The sequence below is a fragment of the Pongo pygmaeus genome, chromosome 10 (assembly GCF_028885625.2).
Source record: "Pongo pygmaeus isolate AG05252 chromosome 10, NHGRI_mPonPyg2-v2.0_pri, whole genome shotgun sequence".
Taxonomy (NCBI): domain Eukaryota; kingdom Metazoa; phylum Chordata; class Mammalia; order Primates; family Hominidae; genus Pongo; species Pongo pygmaeus.
The window spans coordinates 107,882,720-107,904,320 of NC_072383.2; the positions used below are offsets into that span (position 1 = coordinate 107,882,720).

Genomic DNA, 21,601 nt, shown 5'->3' on the forward strand with positions numbered 1-21,601 from the left:
CAAAGTTCCATCATCTTGGGCAAGCACCTTTCCTTCTCCAGACCTCAATTTCCCCACCTATAAAGTAGCAGCAACAGAGTAGAGGGTCCCTCAGGGCCACAGGTGTGAGCTCCTCCTGGCTGTGTGACCTGGGGCTGGTGACTTATCTGACCTGGGCCTCAGTTTCACTGTGTAGACAGTGGGAATAATAGCAGCTACCCTAAGGGAGTTGCCTAAGAGAAAATGACAACAGTTCATCAATAATTTATTTAAGCATCAGATCAGATGAGGCATCTGGTCTGCTGAAAAGGCAGGCAGAACTATTAGTTCAGGGGTCCCCAGGGTGACTCCTGACAATGTGTCTTTCTCAAACTACGTGGGTGATCTGTCACCCACAGGGAGTCCTCATTAGTGAGCAGAGAGCTTTTTGGGCAAAAAGAACATAAAAGACCTATCTGGTGCTCCAGATTCTCCCTGAATTCAATAGTTCACCAGCAACTTCCCCCGCCCCCAAGGATGCTTCTTGCTTTTCAAAGCTCAGCCTTTTGCAGGTGCATGTTTTTCCTTATCAAAACACATATGCACACAGACACACACACGCACGCATGCACACTACGCACACGGACGCACACATATGTGTGCACATACCACACGTGCACTCACACAACACACATATGCACACACAACACACACGTGCATGTAAATGCACACATGCACACGCCCACAGACCCTAGAGGCTTCATCACCCCCTTTAACAGATAGGAAAGGTGAGGTCAAGCCAGGTGACCTCGCCAAATCCCCAAGCTTCAGCAGCCCCAGGTAGCTGCTTCAGCACCTCCCTCCTTGGGCCTCGATTTCCCCATCTGGGATGCCACTAGAGCCCCTTTAGGCAGTCCCCCCTCTGCCAGGAAGTAGGGGGATGCTGAAGGGCTGGGTCCCCTTTTGAAGGGACGGAGCACATGGAGCATTCAAGGTCTGAGACAGATCCGGGCAAGGATTGAGGTGGCACCCTGGGAACATCAATGTCAGAATAACACTCTATCATTGGCGTAATCCATTTCCCAAGTACCTACTATGTGCTTATTACTTCACGGGTGTTACCTGTGTGTCCTTCTGAGTTTTGCTCAGAAGGCTCTGAGTTCTGCAGTGCCACATCCTAAGCCCATCCCAGCTAGGCAGCCCAGCCCCAGGTCCCCCTTTGCTCTCTCTGTGGCACTGCAATGGAATGGTCACCCAGGTAGGCTTTGGGGTCAGCCAGGCCTAGCTCTGGCCACTTAGCAGCTGTGAGAATTGTCTGCAGCTGTCTGCCTCTCTGAGCCTCAGTTTGCACATCTGTAAAATGGGAGTGCTAATGCTCATCCATCTCATGAGGTATGGTGAGGATTGGACGAAGGCACACAGGTGGGCCGCTCACCCCAGTGGTGGTGGTCCCATTATAGTAAACATCTCCTGAAGAGTATGGAGAAGTAGGCCCCGTGAAGACAGACAACAGCAGGGTGTCTGGCACTCGGGAAGTGTCTGCTTTATTCCACAGCATTTCTTGAACTCTCACTTGCCAGGCACTGTTCTGGCAAGCAGAAGCAACTCTCTGCATCCGAGGAGATAACTTTCTGATTGAAGCCAGAATGCACAGGAGAGACCCCTGCATGGGATGCCACCTTCCTGCCAACCCCCTAGGTCCAAAACTCTCCAGTCTCCCGACATCCTGTGGGGGCAGCTACCTGTCATCCTCATTTCACAGATGGGATGGCTGAGGCCCAGAGAGATGAGTGACATGTCTCAGCCACATAGCATATCTGCAGAGGAGCTGGGATTTGAACCAGGGATGCACTCAGAGCCCAGAGCCTCTTCACTCAGCTGCTCTACCAGTTTGGTTGAAATGCAGGAAGGGAAAACCCTCATCATATCATTTATTTAAAAAATCAGGGTGTGTCCAGGCGTGATGGCTCATGCTTGTAATCCCAGCACTTTGGGAGGCTGACGCAGGAGGATCACTTGAGGCCAGGAGTTCAAGACCAGCCTGGACAACGTACTGACACCTTGCCTCTACAAAAATTTTTTAAAATTAGCCAGGCATGGTGATGCATGCCTGTGGTCCCAGCTACTTAGGAGGCTGAGGCAGGAGGATTGTTTGAGCCCACAAGTTTGAGGCTGCAGTGAGTTATGATTGTGCGGCTGCACTCCAGCCTGGGCGACAGAGCAAGACCCTGTCTCTAAAAAAATAAAAATAAAAAATAGAAAATAAAAAAATCCAGCTGCCAGGTATCCCCATGGTGTCACAGTCACTTGTCAGGGGACCCTGTGGTGGCTCTGGGCAAGGCAAGACACCACTGGAGTCCATGGCTTCTGTCCTACGCTGACTGGGAGACCAACCCAACCCACTTTAATGGACAATGTCCTTCATCAGTTGTGTTGCTGGAGGGAGGAAAGAAACTGGCAGGGAACAGGAGGACAGGGACCAGGGAGACCTGCATTCCAGTCCAGCTCCACTCTTAATGGGGAAGTCTTTGGCAGATAACTCAATGCCTTTGAACCTCAGCATCCTCGTGTGCCAAACAGAGGTGAGAACAGAGCCTGCTTCTTAGTTCGGAGTACGCAAATCATAGGTGCAATGTTTGGCTCCAGGTAGGCACTGGAGAACTGTTTGTGGAATGGATTTAACACCCAGCAGCCAAAGTGACCTTTTACAAGGGACATCGGAACCTGTCATTGTCCTTAAAACCCACCAAGGGAGTGAGAGTCAAGCTCCTCACCGTGACCTGGCACTCGGCCATCTCCTTCCCCACCTCTCTTCTTCCATTCTCTCTGCTCTAGCAATCTGTCCGTCTCTCAGTTCCTCAAACATTCTAATTCTCACTCATCTTAAGATCACTGTACACACTGTTCCCTCTGCCTGGAATGCTGTTCCATGCACTCATTTATAGCTGGCTCTTTCTCAGCCTAAATGATCTCCCCTGCAAGAGGCCCTCCCAGGCCCTCCCTATCTCTTCCAGTGTGTATCCACAGAATACTTATTTTGCAATGAGATATTTACTTATACATGTTTCCAGTCTTTCTGCCATAGGATGGCAAGGACCAGGAGGCCCTTTATTTTGTTTAGCACCTGGCATAGGACCTGACACCCTGTGGGCATCTATTACATACTCTCAAGTATGAAAGCTAGAGTCAGAAAGGGAGGAAGAGTCCTCAGCCCAGCCCAGCCCCAACATATCTTGCATTCTTCAATCTCCATCCATTTCCTGCCCAGCTTAAATACACCTCCTCCAGGAAGCCCTCCCAGACCAGTTCAGCATCTCCCAGTCTTCCCTTCTCCTGAAATGGTTAGTGCTGTCAGTATCTACACGTAGCACAGACCACTCATGATCACCCACTAATGTAACCCAGGCATCTGTTCTTACCCACTCCTCCCTTCTAGACATTAAATGCCAAGAGGACAAAGATGGATGTGTCTCACACCTCATTACAAGACCCATAGCAGCCAGCTCTGAGCCTTTCATTTGACAAATATTTGTCCCCCCATTGTGAACTGGACCCCCAGGGCCACTGTCCTGTGATTGTTGCCGTAAAGGTGAAATGCAATGAACTCACCATAGAGCCTGGCAGGTGCCCACACGGGGTCACACATATTTATGGATGGATTATGGTTTCTGTGGGGATCCTTGCCTACATAGCTGAAGTCCAGAGACCACAATTAACTCTTTATTTCCTACCTTGGGATTCCTTAGGTTGATACAGCACAGAGGAAAGAATATCCATCTTGAGTTTAGTTCAAATCCCATCTCAACCCCTTTGTAGCAGTGTGATTTGGGGCAAGTCACTTCACCTCTCTGTGCCACAGTTTCCTCATAAGTAAAATGGAATAATAATAATTCTCACCACAGGGGGGCAGATGTGAGGATAAGATCAGGTAACCTCTAAGACAAAGCCAGACACATAGTAGGTGCTCAGACCACATTTCTCTCTTCCCACCTCATTCTCTCCTCTGCATTGTCATTTAGGAGGGGTCTGCCTGACAAATATTGCCTCAGGGTGGGGGTCAGATCACCATTCCAGGGATTCAGACACATGTCCTGCCCTACCTGGGCGGCAACTCCGCCCTGATTACAACAAGGTTTTGCCTGCCTTCTTGAGATGTGGTTGGTAAGAAACTGTTACATCACTGAAAGCTGTTCTTGATCCCAATCCAACCATTACACAAAAAGGGATTAAGCATTTCATGGAGGTGTTTATTTAGCTAACACATCTTTTGTAAGCATGTACAGGAAAAAGAAAATCAAATACAATTTAGCAAGCTCAGAAATTCCCAACTTGGCCAAGGTTCAGTGTAGTGTGAAATGATTTGATTAGGCATTTGGATAAAAGAATCTTTCCTTTCTAGAACAAGTGTTGGCTTGGGACTTAGAATGTGCAAGTGTGTGTGAGTGCATGCACACATGTGTTTTTTAGGGATGAAACTGCAAGACCTGGAAAGAGTCGGACTGCAGAGAGGCTACCTGTCTTCCTTGCCCATAAGGTCACCTGAGGAGCTGTTCTCTTCACCCTGAGGGTGAAGGGATGGGAAGACATCGGGATGGTTACTGCCCCTGAGAAATGGAGCCCCTTCCAAGGAGATCACAACTGATGGGTGAAGCCACCTGATATCGGTTAAACTATCCCCACACGCAGTGTGGGTTCAAGAGAAATTTATCATCCCTTGAGCATGAAGCCTCCTTGTGTTTCCATGGATGTGTTATTTTCACGTGATATTTGTCCATTCATCCATCTATCCAGTACATATGTATTAACTTTTATGTACCGTGTGCCCAGCATTGCAGTCCACAGATAAGAGAACCACCATCCAGAGAGAGGAAGGACTTTCCCCCAAGGTTGCCTCCTTTCTTAGAGCAGGGACTGAGATTTAGGGAAGTGAACATCCAGCACGAGGATCCGGAAGGAGAACCACTGAGCCTCGTGGCCCTGGGAGAAGGTGAGGGTCCAAGAAGCCAGAAGCCTCCCTTCCGTCATCTCACTGGGCCTCAGTTTCCCAATCTGTAAAAGGAGCTTGTTGGACCTGACCTCTAGAATAAATTCTAAAAGGTGGGGGCGGGTGATTAATAAGTTCTGTCCCTTCATAAATGTGTGCCTTTCAGCAAGTCATGTCTCTTGGCCTCAGTATCTTTATCTGTAGATTGGGATAATGTCAGTACCTGTCTCATGGTTGTTACTATAAAAAAGTGGCATGCCTGTAATCCCAGCACTTTGAGAGGCTGAGGCAGGCAGATCACTTAAGATCAGGTGTTGAAGACCAGCCTGGACAACATGGTGAAACCTCATCTCTATTAAAAATACAAAAATTAGCTGGGTGTGGTGGTGGGCGTCTGTAATCCCAGCTACTCAGGAGGCTGAGGAAGGAGAATTGCTGGAACCCAGGAAGTGGAAGTTGCAGTGAGCCGAGATCGCGCCACTGCACCCCAGCCTGGATGATAGAGCCAGACTCCGTCTCAAAAAAAAAAAAAAAAAAGAAAGAAAGAAAAAGATGAAATGGGATGCTGCCCTTGGTAAGATGTTTTGCAGGTGCCTGGCACACAGTAGGTACTTAATAACTCTGTTTTAGCACCTCTAAGAGTGGACTCTCCTCCCACCCCTCGAGCTAGAGAGAAATCCAGCTAACCCACATTGAGCATGAGCCCTGTTTACCGTTGCCCAGGAGGTCAGGACCACCCCCGGTCCCCTGCCCCTTCATCAGCAGCAGGGCTGAGAGGCTGCTGCCAATTTGCTATCTAGGCCCCGCCACTGACTCCTGACAGCTCCCCAGGGACAGGGCAGCCGCCTCTAGCTGCTGCCCCCGCCCTCCTGCACACAGCCATTGAAAATTAACGGCCAAACTTGGCCCCAGGGGGATGGAGAGCCAGGCGGCAGCACGAGAGGCTGGACCCACAGCCTGAGTGGTCCTTGCAGCCCTTCTCTGGGATGTGGGAGGGCGAATGAGAAGCCCATAAACTTCTCCTGGGCTATTATTTGGGGAGAAAAATGGGAGTGGTTGGAAGTGGGAAGTCACTGTGTAATAATAAAACCCCCTCTGCAAGAAAGTACTGTCTCCCAGGCCCCTCTGAATGCCTTGACCTATTCGAGGTGCAGAATCCTCCCAGCAAACCTGCAAATTGGGTGGCTCCATTTCACTGATGAAGAACCTGAGGCTCAGAGACAGGCAGTGACTAGTCCAGGGTCACACCGCGGTGAGGTGATGCAGCAGCTTATTCTGTTCCAACACCCGTGCTCATGGCCAGTAGGACTTGGGGCCAGTGGTCACAAATGGTGGTTACAAATACTCTTAGGGTGCAACCGCTTTGGGGCCAAGTCTCCACTGTACCCATGATGAGCTGTGCCATCTTGTTAAGCCATTTAAACAGGCTCAGCCTTGGTTTCCTCATTCATCAAATGGGCCCAAGAGTGCTACCCCCATGGGGTGGTTTTGGGGATTTGATGGGGATTTATGCCAAGAGCCTGGCACAAGGAAGGCAGGCAGTAAAAGGTTAAGAAACCACCAGCTGCTATTATTATTGTTGTTATTATTACTATGTTATTTTGTCTTCTGGATACTCTGGCTGTTGGATATAAGAAAACACAGTTGGGCACGGTGGCTCATGCCTATAATCTCAGCACTTTGGGAGGAGGTGGAGGCACACGGATCACTTGAGGTCAGGAGTTTGAGACCAGTCTGACCAACATGGCAAAACCCTGTCTCTACTAAAAATACAAAAATTAGCCAGGCACAGTTGCTGTCACCTGTAATCCCAGCTATTAGGGAGGCTGAGGCAGGAGAATTTCTTGAGCCTGGGAGGCGGAGGTTGCAGTGAACTGAGTTCACACCACTGCACTCCGGCCTGGGTGACAGAGTGACTCGCACACACAAAAAAAACACAAGTAAAAAAAAAACAAAAAAAAAAAAACAAAAAAATAAAACCCAGCCTTGAATCCACGTGAATAGGAAAGGCTTGCGCCAGACCAGGAGCCTGGGCACCTCTGGATCCAGTGCTGATGGGAGCGGGCCTGCTTCTCCTCCCCACTCCCCAACCCCTGACCCCTGCTAGCTGGGCAGTGGACTGGCTAGGCATTGCCAGGCCCCCAAGAAGTTCTCTGCTTGCCCTGCCCTGTTTCTGGAGAAGGGCAGCTGCTTAGTGCCCCAGACAGTTTGTCAGCTGGGTGGCCCAGGTGATCGAGGCCAAGACTCCGGGGCTGAGTCTGATGGGAGCCCCTCCTGGGCAGCACCCAGGCACCTGGATTCAGGGTTTCTCCCACCCTCCAAGTTCCTCCCCACTTCCCACCGTGAGAGCCCTCCATAGACGCGTCTCTTGCAGGAAGCTGGATTCTGTAATGTAACTAAGTGGTAACAGCAACAGCAACTACTGATTATGTGTTTCTTGCTCTACAAGCTTTATTTACTTAATCCTCCCAGCAACTGCATGAGGGAAGAGCCGTGATCATGCCCATTTTAAAGATGAGAAACGAAAGCAAGTCACTGGCCCTGCCTAAAGCTGGGCTTTGAACCCACACGTGTCTGAATCCTAGCAATTGCTCTCACTCTCTGACTCCCCTATCTCTAGTGCTTTTAAGGGATGCTTTTAGGCAACAGTAAGATTCAATGTCTTTGAGCTCTTAAAGCCAACCTGGAGGAAGGATGCGCTCGCCCAGGCTTGCAGCTAGGAGGGCAGAAGTAGATTCACCCTGGATACGTTCAGTGCCTGCTGGGTGTCAGGTACCTTCATAGATAATATGATACATATATCATTTAACCCTCCAGAGCTAGCTTTTATTATCCCCATTGTACAAAACTATGAAAGTTCACAGGTGAATCTGCTCATAATTGGTGAACGGCAGAGCCAAAAATGATTACTAAATTGTCATAACAACTCCATGCAGTGGGTACTATTTCTATTCCCATTCTACAGATGAAGAAGCTGAAGCTCAGAGAGCTCCACACAGCCAGAGAAGTTGGGATTATAATGGACTTGAGAGCCTAAGCTGCTAACCCTTACACTGCCACTAAATCACTTGGCATTATTTAAACCCTGTGAGTGCTGGAAGGAAGCCTAGAGGCCCTTGGCTGTGTGATCTTGGGAGAAGCCATTTCATTTCTCTGAGCCTCAGTTTCCTCACCTATACAACAGGGCTCATCAGAGCAACCTCCCGAGATGAGGTGAGCGATGGGGGATGGCACACAGTAGGTGCTTGCAAACTGCCACGTAACTGGCCCCAGGTCTGTACACAGCAGGCTCTCTGCAAATATCTGTTTGAATCTGTGTCCTCATTTGGATCTCAGAAGGCAGCTTCCAGGTCCACAGCCCTCAGGAAGCAGCCTCCCTCTAATTGGGGGCTGCGGTCTGCCCCAGCAGGCACTGCTGGTGAGTTGCAGTGACCCCGGGGGGCCAGACAACCCCTGGGTAAACAGGGCTGATAGGAGGTGACAGCCTGCTCTTCCCAGGCCAGCCCTGGTCCTGTCCCCATTCCGTAATCTGGACTGTGCCCCCTCAGCCTACAGACATGTTGCTTGCTCTGTCGGGGGGGCCCGGGAGACAAGGTCAGGGCTCCCTGGCCTCAAGGGGAAAGAGGCCGGGAGGGGACTCCAGGTCCTTCCTTTTCCTCCTTTTCCCTCCTGGAGACCTTGGACAAGCCCTTTCTCCTTTCTTGGCCTCAGTTTCCCCAACTGTAAAAAAAAATAGGGGATGCGCAGACTGGTTGACCTCCTAAAGGCCTTTTTGGCTATGAGGTTTGAAGACAAAAAAGACAGAAGGGCTCTGAAGGCTTCCATGCATCCTCTCACTTGTACCTTGCTTCACCCTGTTTCAAGGCCTCAGTTTCCATCTAATTTACTCTTCAAACACATGAGGCCTAGAAGAAACCTTAAGATCATCTAATTCAATAAGATCAATTAAATGATGAGGAAGTGAGGCCCAGGGCAAAGGACTTGCTGAATGTCACACAGCCTGGCTGAGAACTTAGCAGATTTGACTACTTTCTTAACATCCATGGAGGATAGAACCCAATTCCTCCCAGAAGGTTTTTTTTGGCAGGGGGTGGGGGAGCATTTCCCACAGTCCCCATTAAGGCTACTGGAGGGGAAGCAGTAGCTGCTATTGTCATCTTAACATTCACCAGGATGCCCAAACAGTATCAAATGCAGAAACGGACCTCTTTTGGAGGCGACAAGAGACAGCAGGCATTTCGTGGTCCCACTGGGCCAGGTTGTGGCCCAGACACCCTTAGCAAGACCAACATTGAAATCAAGACCTTCCAGCTCTCCCGCAAAAATCACAGAATTGAACATAACAATAGTTCTTGGGCAGTTTCAGAAACGATAAACAGCATATAAACACTTTGAGCAATTAAAAAATATATAGTTTGTTATTGTTGGAGCCCTCACCTGTACTCCTGTGGAGAGGGGTGGTGATTTTGCCCTGAGTTTCGAATAATTCCTGACATTATGGATGAGGTGTCACTTTCTATCATCTCCTTGGGAAAAGACAAGCAGAAAACAAAGCTCCCATCAGCGACGATACGGACAGGGTAGAAACCCACAGTTTTCCCGCAATTCAGAAAGATGGAGCGCAATCAACTCACAGAACACTTTTTTTTTTTCTTTAAAGAAAAAAAGTTCTAGAGGATTCCTGGGCATCTCAGGTCACTTTCCCAGGGCAATTCTACAGGGTTTTAGAAGCAAATGAAGAGAATGAAATGAAATTCCCAGTTCTTTCGAATTAATGGAGGAAGAGCAAGGGAAGCCTCTAGAATCCAAATGTCAAACCTGGAAAATGTGGACTCACAAAATAGGAATCAGAAAAATGATTTCCTTCCAAGCCTTATATTTTCAACCTCAGTTTGGTTATGATCACTTTGAAAATAAGGGGCAGCTGGATGTGACATGTGTATTTCACTGGGGGAACAAATTCCCACTTGCAAAGGGAATAATCCCCGCAAACTCCTACCCTGAAATGCCTTCAGAAATGCCACAAGCCCTTACTGGAAAACCAATTCAACCACCCACATCCCCGCAACACACAAACACTGCCTTAAAAAAATAATAAAAATATTTGAGTTCCCTAAGTTTCTCAAACTCCAAGCCTGAACCAACATAAAAGCCCACCAAAGGCTCAGTTCCGCCCCCAAAGCCATCGAAGGATTCCCAGGAAGGAGGAAAAGGGAGCAGAGGGAGGCGGCCCCGCAGCCTCTGCGCCCGGGTCTCTACCCTGGAAATGCAATGCCCGGCATTGCCCGGGAGGAGGGAGCAAAGCCGACCCTGCAAGGCGGTACCTGGAGCCGATCCTCGCGGGGCCGCCGCTGCCGGCGCTCCGGGAGTGGGCAGGGGTTCCGGAGGGGGGCTCCCTCGCGCTCGCCCCTCGCGTTCCGCAATTTGGCCGCCGTCGCAGCTCGAACCGTTTTTAAATTTCCCTCTCTGGAGCTGTCCAGCTCAGAGCATGCGCAGTAGCCGTGCGGGGGGCTTTTCCCCAAGGGTCAGTTACAGGGCAGGGTCAAGGGGATTGCAGCGGGCGTTTCCCAGCAGCCGCGAGCCTTGCACGCCCCGGGGTTCTGGGGGTGTGTGTGAGGGGGGCGGGGCGGAGGGGTGCAGGGGTAGGGACCCCTCTTCAAACTTTGCCAACAGTGACAACAACTGCATGCCCGCGAGCATGCGTTGAGGAGCAGTGGGAGGGTGATTTCGGCCAAGGGAATTAAGTTGCAAAAGGAGGCTGGGTGCATTAAAACTTGCAATCCCGCCTGGGGCAAAGGACGTGGGAGGGCGGAGAGATCTGTTGCAACCCCCTCTCTCCCCCAAAGTGGAGGACGGGCCGGGAGGCAGAGACCGGGCCCCAGGTGGACGCGGATTCGGGCCACCTGTCCCTTTAAGAAAGTTGCGCCCGCGCGGGCTGGCGCGCGGCGGGAGGGGGCTGCGGAGCAGGGCGCGGGGCGCCTCCACCTGCTGGGGCCGCGAGGGGGGGCCCGGGCCGAGCGCGGCGGCGAGGCGAGGAGGGCTCCCCGGGACTGCGCGCTGCGCCCCCCTGTCCCGCGAGGAGGGTGAGCCCGCCCGGAGCGAGCGCGGCGGGGCTCGGCGACCCCGGCAGCCGCGACGACGGCAGTGGCGGTGGGTGGCGGCGGTGGAGGCTGCGGCGTTCGGGGTACGGCGCCGCGAGCCCAGCGCAGCCGTTGGGGGCAGTGGCCCGCGTGTGCAAACGCGCTCCCGCCCTTCCCCGCCGCCCGGCCCGCGCCGCCGCTGCCCCGCCCCGCCTGGAGCCAGCCGCGGGAAAGGTGGCGCGGACCGCGGACGGCGGCGGAGTCCAGCGCGGGCAGAGGTCTCCACAGGTCCCTTAGGAGGCTTGGATGAGTTTGGTCCCCTGGAAAGTGTGCGTTTCTGGCGCCCTAACTCTCGAGCCTCCGTTGCAGTAATTGCCACGGCAGCTACGATATTAGGCACGGCCACCCGTATTCTTTCGTTACTTATTGACGCCTCCTTCTGGGTTCTTCTTCGCATCAGCCCTTGATGATATAGCCCTTTTGCATGGGGGGAACCCGAAGCCCCCAGCGGCAGTGAGTGGGTCGGCGGCGCACGGGCAGAGCGCGGGCTCCCGCACCTCCCCAGCTCGCGTACTGCACGTGGACGTCTGCGCCGCCCCCACCGAGTGAGGCTCAGGCACCCGAAGCGTCTGGAGTTGTTTTGAGGCTGTCCTCGCTTTATCTACTTCGCAGCAGGCAGGGGACCAGTGTCCCCCCACCTGTGACTGTGAAGCTTTTTTTTTAAAAAACCCGGTGTTTAAGTTCAGGAAGAACTCAGGGCTCCCCTGGACTGGGTGTGCCTGGATTTCAAGTTCTATTCAGGTGGGCTGTGACCTTGGCACTGGTCCATGTCCTCACAAATGGTTTTCTGGTAGCACCTGGACGTCCTTCCTCCTTTCTTCTCTGCCAAGAGTAAATAGATCAGCTTTCATTCTCCAGGGAGGAAAAAGATATAGTTTACAGATGTTAGTTGAGGTCACAGTCATGAAACTTTCTCAGTTTTCATCTCCCTCTGACCAGCATGTATTTAAAATGTGTGTATTGACCGGTTAGGAAAGTGGTTTACATAGTTTATGTTGCTTTGAATGTCCCTGAATGACATATAATTAATTCACCAGTCAAGTTGTAAGCATTCAAAGCATTTGGGTTTATTTCTGTTAATCCTTCTTGGAGTTGTAAGGAAACGTGGGTGACTTGACAACCTCCTTTTGAGGTCACAGTCCTTTTCATTAAGGTATAATTTTATATCTTCAGAATGGTTTGGAAAGAAATTGTCTCTTCTGAAAGCTGATGGATTCAGTAAAGTTTTTAAAATAAAAGGCATCCAGTCTGTGAGTTCTGTAGACTCATGAAATACGGAAAAGAAAGGCAAGAATCCTTCGCTAAAAGACACCCCTTCCCACTAAAAAGGAGTGGGGCGGAAGGTTGAGGGTGTTTGGGGAGGTCACTTAATTAAAAAATTGAGATTTTTGAGTTCACTGCTTCAGGACTGGTTGGTGAAAATATTGCCACTACAACACCTACTGCTACAAAACCCAGGGAACTTAACAAAAACCCTGCTTTCACTTTGTTAGATCAATCTATTTTTCCCTTATATCAATATATGGCATTTTTCAATTGTAGTAGGTCACCTGGGGTGACGTCAGAACCATAAAATGCAAGGCTTAGGAACCTTTATTGTTTAACAAGTGCCTCAGGTGATTTTGTGGTCAAGCAAATGAGGACACCTGTACTAGGTGATGCTTTCACTGAGCTAAAGGCGGCCAATACACACCTTTTTTTCTTGTTTAAATGAAAGAATGTGAAATTCACCTGCGTCCATAGCTTCGTTACGCATTATTCTTTACTCCGGTGTAGGGAGAGGATCCCAGGCCTTATATTGGTCCTGATTTCTTCAGATTCCCTATTACCACGATTTCTACGAGGCCCAACACAAACCCGGTTTACCAGACCTCCGATTATACAGGAAATCTTGCAGAAGAAAGAAAAAGTAATAGGTATGTGGCTTTGGCTTTCCTTTCCAGTTCTATGCAGTGGAAAATGCTCTAATCTGCATCTTGGTTGCTTAGGTTTGATAGTTAAGCAGTGTAGTTATCTGCCTGATCTGTTATCTGCATGATCTGTTATCTGCATGGTCTGTTCAAATCTAAGGTGCCCATGGCTATGTAAGAAATAATTTGTTCATGATGCTGATAAGCTTATAAACCAACTCAGTCATAACTGGGAACACCAGTTCCTCACATGCCATGTGTAGAAACAGTGTTTATACTGAAGGATTAAGAATATTAACTCACTTGGCAAGCTCAAAGCAGGTTTTATTTGATCAAGAAGTTCAGTTTTTTGTTTTTTGGTTTTTTTTAAGATGGAGTCTCACTCTGTCACCCAGGCTGGAGTGCAGTGGCATGATCTCGGCTCACTGCAAGCTCCCGGGTTCACGCCATTCTCCAGCCTCAGCCTCCCGAGCAGCCGGGACTACAGGCACCCGCCACCACGCCCAGCTAATTTTTTTTTTTTTTTTTTTTTTAAGTAGAGACGGGGTTTCACTGTGTTAGCCAAGATGGTCTTGATCTCCTGACCTCGTGATCTGTCTGCCTCAGTCTCCCGAAGTGCTGGGATTACAGGCGTGAGCCACCGTGCCCGGCCTAGAAGTTCAGTTTTATTAACAGGTCATGACCATTTCTTCTCCTTTTTCCCAAGTCCTTGACTTTTGCTTTGCTTATTGGTCTAGTTTTCCAATGGTGAGGAGGAAAAGGGAGTGAGGTCTGGAATATGTGATTTGTAGTAATGATCAGGTCTCTTTCTTTGACCCTGACTGCTGGCTTGATCTAGTGAACCGCAGGGCATGTCTATGAAGCAGAAATACCAAGGTCTTTTTTTTTTTCCCCATGAACCATTAAACTAGAACCCTCCAGGGCCGTGGCACCCTGGGCTGTGTCTGGCACATAGTAAGTACCCTGGAGATTTATAGGCACTTTTTTTCCCTTGCTTTGTCAATTCCTAAAAGCTAGGTGATATTTTCTTATAAGAAAGTTCTCAATGGAGGCTGGGTGTGGTGGCTCAGAGCTGTAATCCCTGCACTTTGGGAGGCCGAGGTGGGTGCATGCTTGAGCTCAGGAGTTCGAGACCAGCCTGGGAAACATGGTGAGACTGTCTCTACACAAATAAAAACAAAAAATTAGCCAGGCATGGTGGTGCATGCTTGTAGACCCAGCTATTTGGGAGGCTGAGATGGGAGGATTGCTTTGAGCCCCTGGAGGTTGAGGCTGCAGTGAGTTAAGATTGCAGTACTGCACTCCAGCCTGGGCAACAGAGTGAGAATCTGCCTCAAAAAAAAAACAAAAAAGAAACCCACAGGTTCTCACAGGAGAGTTTATCCAGTGTCACCTCTCCAAGGTGCATGCCAGTAATTTCGAATTCTGGTTTCCTAAGCTGTTCAGTTCCCGTCGCACTATGGAGCCGCCATTTAATGTCCAACAACAACTTCGGAAGATGGGAGCACAGATTATTTTTTTCCCCTTTAGGAGACCATGAAAATACACTGGTCATTGATCTCCGCTGCTGTTAGCTTGACTGATATGTGTATGATCATTCTCTTTGGGAATGCGATTGCAGAAGAACTGCTTATTGTTGTCATATGTCTTATTTAATAAGAGGATGCTGAACCCTTGGATGTTTCCAGGAAGGGAGTGCTGTAATGTCTTTGCACCTTTGTGATATCATCCTGCAACCTCAGCCCAGATCCAGGTCCATCACTGTTCTGTTCTACTTCCCAGAAAAGTGGACACAGCAGCTAACAAAATCAAGCCCGTTATGGACTATGATCCACAAATGTGCACTGGGCAAGTTGCAAGAGCATTTTTAAAAAAAAAAAAAAAATTCTTTTCCATCCTTTTATAATAACCTCATTTAATTTTATGGTAGTTTTAGTCAATATGTCCAGGTATTCCTTTATGAAAAGTGTTTTCTTTGGAGTTTTTTTTCCTTGTTTTTTTAGACAGAGTTTCGCTGTTTTTCCCCAGTCTGGAGTGCAGTGGTGGGATCTTGGCTCAATGCAACCTCTGCCTCCCCGGTTCAAGTGATTCTTCTGCCTCAGGCTCCTGAGTAGCTGGGATTACAGGCGTGCACCACCATGCCTGGCTAATTTTTGTATTTTTAGTAGACACGGGGTTTTACCATATTGCCCAGACTGGTCTAGAACTCCTGACCTCAAGTGATCTGCTTGCCTTGACCTCCCAAAATGCTGGGATTACAGGCATGAACCACCGTGCCCGGCCTTTTTCACTTCTTTTTTCTTTTTCTTTTTTTTTTTTTTTTTTTTACGCTTTTTTAAAAAAAAAATCTGGGCTGTCTTTTGGCTGGTATTACTGAATATCTATCCACATTGTTATGCTGCTAATTGATACTCACCGGGCCCTGGAAAATTCTGAGATACCTTCTGAATCATCAAAGACATAACAAATTGGCATCATTTTAACCTTAAGCATGTTTTATTGTTGGCTAGTGAATAATCCATGATATATTAACACAGTGATTCCATATGAATTAGAATATTTGCTCAAAACGACCCATTCCCTGCTGCTAGCAGACTCTTTCAGTGGGGTGACAGCCCTCTAGGAAAAGGGCTTCATGATGGCTCTGCTGTGAGGCAGACCAGGTTCAAGTCTCAAAGCTGCCCCTCCCCTAGTCCCCCCTGGCTGAGTGTTTCTGGACAAGTTATTCCCTGCACCCTCACTTCCCCATCTCTCAAAAAGGAATACCACCACTCATCTTTCAGGGCTCTGAGAGGCTTAAAGACAGCACCTGATGCTAGAAGGTGCTCAACAGGAAACAGCTGTTTCCAGGTGACTGTTTCTAAAGGTGCTTCTCCTTGTTCTGTAGCTAGATTGGCCCAGAAAAAGTAAAGAATAATCAAGTTGGCTGGGCTCCCACCTGTAATCCCAGCACTTTGGGAGACCGAGGTCAGCAGATCACTTGAGCCCAGGAATTCGAGACCAGCTTGGGCCACGTGGTAAAACCCCATCTCTACAAAAAAATACAAAAATTAACCAGGTGTGGTGACATGTGTCTGTAGTTCCAGCTACTCGGGAGGCTGAGGTAGGAGGATCGCTTGAGCCCAGAAGGTGGAGGCTGCAGTGAGCCACGATTGCGCCACTGCACTCCAGCCTGGGCTACAAACCAAGACCCTGTCTCAAAAATAAAATAAAAAATATTCAGGGCCCTTGTCTTCTTCCCTGAATCCATTACCTCACCCAATCTAAGATCTTGCCTTCATTTTCCATCAGGAAATTCCATTCACTAATCACCAATCAAGGAAAAGCTATCTTGCCTCTGAATTCTATAGCTGATTGAATTTGGCCACTTTGTGTATCTCTTTTAGTGTTATTTTCTCATATCATGCAGGATTATTGCTCTAGCCATTGGACCTATGTTATAGGTGCATTTATGTATAATTCCATATCTAATCTGGGTCTACATTATTAGACTGGGACTATTACTCTTCTGTATTCTGTTTTCTTTGTATGTGTTTTTCTATTTTTTCAAATCAGGGATCCTGAGCCAGGGATCTACAGGCCACATTCAGCCACAGACAGGCTTTGTTTGGCTCACAGGTTTTCTTTTAAAAATTTTGAATTAGATGCCAGAATTTTTAAATTCTACATGTTGGGGTTTTTTCTTTAAAAATCGAAAAGTTGGCCACACTAGGCCCACGATCCCTCAAGATAGCTATCAGCTGGGACCAAGTGCAGCTTGCCTCCTGTTACAGGGCAGGTCCCAGGGTTTTCAGTATGCCCCAGACCCTACCAGTCCTTATCACCCAATCCCAAGACTTGGGCCTTTGCCATTTGTCTTGGAACATGTCTTTCTTTGGTCTTATAATACAGTGAAGACAAAAACAAAATACTTTCTGTGTCCGTGTTGCTATCAAAATTTCAAAAATTGTCAGTAGCTGATACAAAGAATAAGTTATCCTTTCAAACAACTTACTCTGCCCAACAAGGTGCTAAGTTCTATACATCTCGTTCTGACTTCCTGATGATGCTGTGAGGTGGGTGTTTGGTGCTCTTGCTTTCTTTAGACTTGATTTCGAATAAGTATATTCTTCTGTGTAATATATTTTGAAATTCATGGTAACTTTTGATTAGAATAATGTCTTCCGTGGAATAAACTAAGACAAAAATAAGAGTGTTACATGAAAATGCATAATTCCTCTGCATACTTCAAGCCACCTCTTTTTTATGTCACAGATTGATTTGGGTGGGTTGGGGGGAGCTCTTCCTTTGTCCACAAAAGGGCCTTTTTAAATAGTTCGTTGCTCAACAGAGAATCCAAACTTGTACTTTTCACTGCTAACAGCTTTATCCTGCAAACACCCAGCAACCCTGAGTGGTTTTAAAGAACTGCTTAGAGAACTTTCTTTCAGTCTTATCACTATTGTGTGTTCGGATCATGCTCCCCAGTAACAAAAAGCAGCGTGTTCACTCACCAACAGCCCATTCCCAAGGTTCTAGATAGGGCTTTTCTCATCTCTTCCCATTTGTGTCTAAAGTGAGGTGAACGTGAAACCGGGGCATATAAACTTGTTCCAATATAGCACTCCCCAGATGCTTGCCTCATAACAATCCTGGCTGTTTGTTTTAGAAATGGTAATGTATCATTGTAACAAATTATACTTAAAAATCATTTAGTGTGAAATTGCAGATTAATCCCATAGGGACAGGGTATTAACAATCCCCCAGCCTTTTGGAGCATACAGATGGTGAACCTAGGATTTACAATAGGAACAATCGCTGATTACATGCATGGGTGTAACGGACAAAAAGACCTGCACAACTTGGGCCTGGAGAATACGGTGGAGGTCCTAGCGCCTGACTTGTTTAGGACCCTCAGGTCCCTAAGAATGTGTTTCATCACCTTGCATATGTGAAATTCTGCGGTCTGTTCTGTGAGCTTTGAAACCTACCAAGTGCATATATAGAAATGTTCTTTCAGTGTGCTTAGCTTTAGTGCTTAGATTCCATTTGAATTTGTTTAAAGAGCAACTGCACAGTGGAGGAGGCAGTGAGGGTTTGGTAGATGTACTTTGCTGATAGTTCATTATCAAAACCAATACCTGCAGATTCACTAATCATCAGGAAGGAAGTTGCCATGCATTGCATGAGCTGGGATGTGTTGATTGCCTCAAAAATTAATCTGCCCTTGAGATGAAAAGGACTGACTCTGAAATACAATTCTCCTGATTTTGAAACTGTCACTTGCCTGACTCCGTGTAAACTCCATGACATGCTTGATGTTGAGAATGAAAATGGCACACTTATACACACAATCTTGAATGCAGATCACTTTACAGTAGTGGCCAGCCAGTATGTGCTGGAGACTGAAATAACCAAGTAATAAGTCTGTTTCTATTTAAATAATTTAATTTTTTAAAGAAACAGTGTCTCATTACCCAATTGTTCACTAAAAATTTAAATCAGAGAGTAACCATTTTGATAGTAATTTAAGTTCAAATAAGTTCTCCTAATCTCTATTTGATTTCAGATGCAAAGATGAGAAATAACTTTGCAGTCAGGAGAATATATTCTCAGAGAAAAACACACTTCCCCTGGCCTTTTTCAGGGCTTCTCAAGAAACCCTTTATTTCAATGAACTGTTGTTTATCCTAAATATTCTTTTTCCACCCACCTTTTTGATGTAGGGCTCACAGCAAAATAAAAGCACAGGCGATGTTGCACCTGAATGTCTGTCTGGCTGAAGACAGAGCTTTGTTTCCTTTTAGGGATACGGCCTCCACCCTGGTTTTAAGGCTTATCGCTGAACCCAGCCAGGGATTTGGGACAGCGTTGGACCAGCTGAGTATTAATGACAATGTCCTCTCTATTGGACCAATTAATTACCCTCCCAGAAGGGCTTTACAGCTCTGTCTTGAGAGGATGCTTATAAGCTTCTCACGGTAATTCTAGAGGTGCTGTGCAACTGGTCCTCATTTCAACTGTGTCTCTCAGGCACTGGGTCTGGATAACATCTTGTTCAGAATGACCAGGGTAGCCTTTATTGTCATGATTATCAATGACATTTATGACATTGTGCAGCAAGATTTATTCCCTGGAAAAAGTCTGTTCTATCAGGTTTAAAACATACATGAAAGTATCAAACAAAACATATAGTTGTTGGTACATAGCGTAAAAAAGCAAAGAGTGATCAAAGCTGAACAAATTTAGGTTATAACCCAAAGTATAAAACAAGTATCTGTGAGTAAATGCTGGTTAAAGAAATATTTACATAGAGGAGAAGTAACAAATATTTCTTAGAATCCCAATGTAACCATATTTCTTATGCTACATTAGAACAAGTTTATATTTATTATAAAATAAATATTTCTTATAAAAGAATTTATAAATAGTCCTTATAAATGTAGATGATCCTTCCCTTAGGAGGTGGAGGCTAATTTTGCCTTCACTCCTTCCCTTCACTGTTTGGCTGGTCTTGGTGACTGGCCTCCAAATAAGAGTATGGAGAGGAATAAAAAGTAGCTTTGCAGTGGAGCAGGTTGGCACACATGACCTTGACCAAGTGATAAAGGTTAAGGTCAGCAGCACTGTCAGTGGCTCTCATGCTTCCCCGATAAATGATGAAGGCACAGAGGTGCTTCACCTCCATGCTATTCGTTAGGGATGTAAAATGAGGGTTTGGTTTTGTTAAAGAAACAAGTTGGAGAGGAGGGGAAGAGCACTGCCTGGAAGAGAGATGACAAAGGAGAGAAGGGAGAAACCCAGGGCTGCTGTGATTAGGCTGGAGTGTGCTGTATAATGCCATCTGCTCCCCTGGTTCCCCACAAAAACTTCAGTGAAACCCACACTGTTCACCCACACGTTGGGAACTGGCCTTGATCACTGTATTACAATCAGAGTTGGATTCCTTTGTCCTGCGCGTGTTCTTTCATTCTGAGAAGGGTCCGTAGGCTTTTCAAGGCTGCCAAAGGCTCCAAAATTGTCAAGGTCGTGAAAAACAAGGAAGCAGGAGACACTGTCCCAGACCAGAAGCGACTGGGCGGGCATGACAATGAAATGCAGTGTGGTGCCCTGAGTTGGATCCTGCAGCAGGAAGAGAACATTTCTGGGGAAGGTGGTAAAGTCCAAATCAAGTCTGGAGTTTAGATAGGAATGTGCCAAAGTGGGTGTCTTACTTGTGAGAAATGTACCATGGTAATGTGAAATGATGGGCGGGAGTGAGGGGAGGGGAAATCAGGTGCGAGGCATTTGGGAATTCTCTGCATTTTCTTTGTAACTCTTCTGTCATTCTAAAATCATTCAAAACCAAAAAGTGTATTTAATCAAGAAAATGATACACCCATGTTCTAAGCGTCTACCCAAAACAATGGAAAGCAGGATCTCAAAGAGATATTTGCATATTCATGTTCATGGCAGCATTATTCATAATAACCAAAAGGTGGAAGCAACCCAACTGCCCATCAGCAGATAAATGGATAAACACAATGTGGCATCTCCATGCAATAGAATATTATTCAGCCTTAACATGGAAATTCAGGCACATGCAAGAGCATGGATGAACTTTGAAGATGTTACACGAAGGGAAATAAGCTAGTCACAAAAAAGACAGACTGCATTATTCTACGTATATGAGATACACAGAGTAGTCAGACTCAGAAACAAATCAGAATGGTAGTTGTCAGGAGGCTGGGGGAAGGGAAAAAATGGGAGTGCTTGTTTAATAGGTATAGAGTTTCTGGTTTTCAAGATGGAAAAACTTCTGGAGATCTGGTGCACAAGGTGAATGTAACACTAATGAACTGTACACTTAGAATGGGTTAGTTGGTAAATTTTGTTAGGTGGTGGTGGTGGTGTTTTTTTTTTTTTTTTTTTTTTTTTAACCACAATTAAATCAAGGAAATGAGTATAACAATTATACAAGTTAGGAAAACCTTTGCTTGCCATGAGAAAGGCCTATGGCAAAGTTCTCAGTCTTGGTGTTAAAGACATTTGGGGCTGGATGATTTTTTGTTTGGGGGCACTTTCTGGGTGTTGTAGGATATTTAGTGGCTCCCTGGCTTCTAGCCACTAGATGTTAGATGTTGCCCACATCATGACGATCAAAACTATCTCCAGATGATGATAAACGTTCCTTGGGGCTCAGGAGCAAAATTGCCCCCAGGTTAGAACCACTGGCCTTAGCTTAGAAGACTGGAGAGGAAACAAAATAAATTGTTTTTGTTTTTTGTTTTGTTTTGTTTTGAATTACTAAATTGGCTAGACTTTTATCGTCTAATATGGTAGCCATGAACCATAGGGGGCTATGTAAATTTAAAATTTATTGGCCAGGCATAGTGTTTTATGCCTGTAATCCCAGTGCTTTAGGAGACTGAGGTGGGAAGATCGCTTGAGCCCAGGAGTTTGAGACCAGCCTGGGCAACTGAGAAATTGTCTCTACAAAAAAAATAAAAATTAAAAATAGTTGGGCATGGTGGGAGGTTCCTGTAGTCCCAGCTACTTGGGAAGCAGAGGTAGGAGGATCACTTGAGCCCAGGAGTTTGAGGCTGCAGAGAGCTATTATTGTACCACTGTACTCCAGACTGGGTGACAAA

The 21,601-nt window shown here is 47.1% G+C and overlaps 1 protein-coding gene across 2 annotated transcripts in view; it reads right to left on the bottom strand.

The window, feature by feature from the left end:
* The window catches only part of FOXN4 (forkhead box N4), a 31,323-nt gene extending 20,891 nt beyond the window's left edge, over positions 1–10,432 (bottom strand). The window contains exons 1-2 of one of the 2 annotated variants that reach the window (XM_054445377.1): positions 10,267–10,432; positions 9,380–9,468 (exon numbers count right to left, since the gene is read on the bottom strand). In XM_054445377.1, coding sequence (XP_054301352.1) covers positions 9,380–9,465 — 86 coding nt within the window. In that variant the 5' untranslated portion in view covers positions 9,466–9,468; positions 10,267–10,432. The remainder of the gene's footprint in view (positions 1–9,379; positions 9,469–10,266) is intronic. The other variant, XM_054445376.2, reaches the window with a different exon arrangement.
* Between the last annotated feature and the right edge of the window lie 11,169 nt (positions 10,433–21,601).